The 5,000-nt window shown below is 37.2% G+C and overlaps 1 protein-coding gene across 3 annotated transcripts in view; it reads left to right on the top strand.

Annotated features, from left to right (window-relative positions):
* Window positions 1-5,000, top strand: part of LOC113816148 (lactosylceramide 4-alpha-galactosyltransferase) — a 44,946-nt gene that overhangs the window by 38,187 nt on the left and 1,759 nt on the right. For all 3 annotated transcript variants that reach the window (XM_070139013.1, XM_070139014.1, XM_070139012.1), the window contains 2 exons: window positions 3,294-3,466; window positions 4,842-5,000. The exon at window positions 4,842-5,000 is cut by the window's right edge. In XM_070139013.1, the coding sequence (XP_069995114.1) occupies window positions 3,294-3,466; window positions 4,842-5,000 (332 nt within the window). The remainder of the gene's footprint in view (window positions 1-3,293; window positions 3,467-4,841) is intronic.

Consider the following 5,000-nt stretch of genomic DNA (forward strand, 5'->3'; position numbering starts at 1 on the left):
CTGACGAATCGTAACCGGTTAAATACATCTCTTGTATTGTGAAGATATTCATTCTCATTCATACCTTTCCACATTAATTCATGCTGGTTGGCAATGTACATTTCTTAAAGATCTCTTACAAAGATACAGTGGATATTCAGCTGTTTTGTATAATTTTATATCACTATTTTATACTATTATCACTCTTCTGTTCCAATTTTAACTGATACAACTATTATCTAATGCTTAAAGTTGTTTTTTCTTTCTGTAAATCTTATTATGAGCGTTTCCATAACTTGCGGCTTGTATTGGTCCCAGTATATGTAAATTTTCATTAGGTATTCATATAGTGCGTAGAAAATATTATTCAATGCAAGGGATGATGATGATAATGATAATGGCAATGAAGATGGCGATGATGCTGAGGATGTTACTAATGAGGATAATGAAAATTGAAATAATTTGTAAAGCAATGAAGATCTTCGTGTGCATGAAGGTCGAGATAATGATGATGATCATCATAAAGATAATTTCCATGAAGATAATGATAATTTTCATGATGATAATGATTATTACAACGGTGATGATAATGACGATAATGATGAGGATAAGGAAGAAGAAGAGGAGGTATGGACAGTAACAGAATTATTATTATTATTATTATTTTACACATACAAATGCATGTCTAATTGACTCAAACTACGTCATTTAAAGAATAGTCAGGCTGTTGTTCCGTCAGTGTGGTTCAGATGCAGGAGTTGCGAGATATTGATAACAGTAGTAATGATAGTAATAATAATGATAATGATGATGAACATGATGATTATTATGATGATGATGATGATAATGATAATAATAGTAGTAATAATAATAATGATAATAATAATAATAATAATAATAATAATAACAATAATAATAATGATAATAAAAATAATAATAATGATGATGGTAATGATAATAGTAATAATAATAATGATAATCATAATAATGATAATGATGATGACGATAATAATAATAATAATGATAATAGTAACAATAATAATAACAATATTAATGATAGTAATAATAATAATAATGATAATAATAATAATAATAATAATAATAATAATAATAATAATAATAATAAAAATAATAATAATGATAATAATGATAGTAATAATGATAATGATAATAATGATAATAATAATGATAATGATAATGATGATGATGATGATGATGATGATGATGATGATGATGATGATGATGATGATGATGATGATGATGATGATGATGATAATGATAATGATAATGATAATGATAATGATAATGATAATGATAATGGTAATGAAAATAATAATAATAATAATAATAATGATAATAATAATAATAATAATGATAATGATAACGATAATGATAATAATAATAATGATAATGTTAATAATAATGATAATAATAATGATAATAATAATAATAATAATAATAATAATAATAATAATAATAATAATAATAATAATAATAACAATAATGATACTACTACTACTACTAATAGTAATAATAATAATGATAATGATACTACTAATAATAATATTAATGATAATAATAATGATAATGATAATAATGCTAATAATAATAATGATAATAATAATGATAATGATGATGATGGTAATGATAGTAATGATGAGGATGATAATGATCATAAGAGAGATAGAGATAGATAGATAGATAAACAGACATAGATAGATAGATAGATAGAGAACGAAAAAGAGAGAGAGAAACTGGGACAGAGACAGAAACAGAGAAAGACAGATTTGATTTGATTTGATTTGATTTAGTTTTAATTCCATTTGTTACAATGGATATTCTTTGCTGTGACATCCTGTCTGTTTTATTTTGCCCAAATCTCCCCCTGTGTGCAAGGAGTGGCCGGGGTTACCACTCACTGGCCGGGCGTGGGATTGAACGCAGGTCCGCAAGATTGCTAGACCAGCACCTCACCGCTGCGCCAGCACAGCACACAAAAAGAGAGACAAAAACAGACAGAAACAGCGACAGAAACAAAGACACAAACAAGTTTACGTCGACATAATTCACAAGTGTTACTCACAGAATCAACTTTGCCGTCCGGTTCCGAGTTCCTAAACCGATGAATCGTAACGAGCCAAGTTCCGTAACTATTTGCATAATATCTTCAAGCTGTCTCTCGCCTTTGCGCAGAGAGACGATAGCCACGCTGTCCCAGGCGGTAGAGGTGACCTTCAGGGGGAAAGGGAGAGGGAGAAGATAAAGGGAGAGATAGATAAATGGATAGATAGATAGATAGATAGATAGATAGAGAGAGAGAGAGAGAGAGAGAGAGAGAGAGAGAGACAGAGAGAGAGAGAGAGAGAGAGACAGAGAGAGAGACAGAGAAAGAGAGAGATAGACAGAGCTAGATAGATAGAGATATAGAAAGATATATAAAGATAGAGATAGAGATAGATAGATAGAGAGAGAGAGAGAGAGAGAGAGAGAGAGAGAGAGAGAGAGAGAGAGAGAGAGAGAGAGAGAGAGAGAGAGAGAGAGAGAGAGAGAGAGAGAGAGAGAGAGAGAGAGAGAGAGAGAGAGAGAGAGAGAGAGAGAGAGAGAGAGAGAGAGAGAGAGAAAGAGAGAGAGAGAAAGGTTCAACTTGAGCAGACATGCTATGCTAATATCAAAGATAGGTGTGTTTCTGTTTAGTACATATATCTGACGAATACTAACTACATCTACATAGTAAAAATACTGGACCTATTGATACCGCAGTTATGTTTGCTCTAGATATCCACAACTTAGCTCTGTGGTCACGACTTAAAGGGATACTCTTTATAAATGTAATTATTTTTATTATTATTATTATTATTATTCAAACAAATGACGTAAATCCCCACAAGCGAAATAACCTTTAGACGAACACGTACGAACGCTCACACTCACACACGTTCATATTCACTATATTCCAACACACATGACACGCTTAAGGTGCTGTCACACTAGCACTCTTCCGTCATTTTTATTTTTATTATTATTATTATTATTATTATTATTTACAATTTTCTGATTTGTTTCCGTTTTTAAGCGAATTGTCGATTTTCCAGTCAGGCGATAATGATCGTTTCCGCGTGAAAACCTTTCTGTCAACTTTTACAGCCAAGCATAGTCAGATCAAGAGCTATATTCGAGAATGTTTGCATTTATGTTAAGTAAAATTATCGAAAAAATTGACGGAAAAAGTGGTAGTGTGACAGCACCTTTACACACAAGATTCGACGGTTCTCTGTTTTGTGTCTCATTAATCGGCTGTGATCTTTCTCCTGCAGGATCCCGAAGGACCACTGGCTGTGCAAGGACGCGACGACGGAGCTCACGGAGAATTTCAAGGGCAACGTTTGGGGTCATAACGGTCCTGGGGTCTTCCAGAGGGTCGTCAAGAACAACTGCAATGTCAACAACCTGACGGATTTCCACCAGTGCAAAGACCTTGTTATTCTAGGTGGGTGAGAGTGAGGGAAGAAGGGAAAGGAGAAGAAGAAGGGGAAAGAGAGAAGAAGGAGAAGGAGAGAGAGAAGGAGAATGAGTTCTTCTAGGTGACTGAGAGTGAGGGTAGAACGGGAAGAAGAAGAAGAAGAAGGAGAAAGAGAGAAGACGGAGAAGGGGAAGGGGAAGGAACAGGAGAAGGAGAAGGGGAAGGAGAAGAAGAAGGAGAAGGAGAAGGAGAAGGGGAAGGAGAAGGGGAAGGAGGAAGAGAAGGAGAAGGAAAAGGAAATGAAGGAAAGGAAGTTGCAAAGGGAGCAGGGAAGAGAGAGGCGTGAATAAGTTTGTGTGTTGTGTGACATTGTAAACGAAGATAGTTTGATTGGCGGTTTTAAAGGGTGGTTGCAAACGCATTTTGTAGTCGAGAGTTTATTCATCATGCCTTCAGTACGCAGGCGACTCGTAGGGGGGGGGGGGGGGGGGGGAGTGATGTGGCACTGGCTGGGATGACGATAGAGAGGGCCACGACTAAGTGAAAATGCCGTCAAAGGTCAGTGTTGTATCTGAGCTGTCAATGGGTATGGGGAAAGTTTGATTTCACTTCGCTTAACTTGTGATTAGATGTCCTTAACACGGTGTCTCAAAACAAGTGTAGGACTGTTACATCTAGCAGTCTTTAACTGTGGGCAGGTCATAAAGGGGTGTCAGCTGTCTTTGGTGCCTCGCAAAAAGCCCACATAATATGAAGAGCTTAGACGAATGCCAATAGAACACAAGGGCAAGAACTTGAGGGGCGTGGGTGCTGGAGGGGTGTGTGAGACCTCTGTGCTGGTCAAAATAGGAATCAGTCTGGTTTACATATCTACGCAGACCATAGGCACGGTACAAGTAAAGTTCACTTGCCTATGTGAAACTTGCTTGTAGGTGTTGCCAATAGGAGACGAGGTGAGCAAAGGCACGTGACGAGTTCACTTGTATATGAAGGTACGATAGACCTGCTTCTAGACAGGTATGGACTATAAAAGCACATATAGAACTAGGCAGTGGGAGCAAGGTTGAAATCAACAGTTCAATGAGAACAAGAGAATTTTGATTCACCACAGACACTGACAACAGGCAGGTAACGGCCAGGTAGTGAAGAGTCAATATGGTTAGTACATCTGCGGGCCGGGAGACTGTCATTATCAGGGTTGCAGGCTATGTAAGAGAATGGTTTTTATATGTGATATTAGTGAGGGCTTGACAAGAGATGGTAATAGAAGGGAGGCTGAAAGTATTCACCGAGATGTTAAACTTTGTGCATCTGACACGATTAAAGAATGGTAATATAAGTAATTATATAAGTAGCCATAGATTTACTGGTCGGTATCTCATGCATCTCTGGCCCTCCACAGCCCCCGCCACCTTCTACCCTCTCCACTGGAAGCGCTGGGAAGAGCTCTTCGTCTCCGGCGGAAGCACCACCTGGACCTGGCCCCACGACACCGTCGGCATCCACCTGTGGAACAAATTCAGCCGAGGGGCCCCGCTGCACCCCGGCGACGGCTCGGTGG

The sequence above is a fragment of the Penaeus vannamei genome, chromosome 25 (assembly GCF_042767895.1).
Source record: "Penaeus vannamei isolate JL-2024 chromosome 25, ASM4276789v1, whole genome shotgun sequence".
Classification (NCBI taxonomy): domain Eukaryota; kingdom Metazoa; phylum Arthropoda; class Malacostraca; order Decapoda; family Penaeidae; genus Penaeus; species Penaeus vannamei.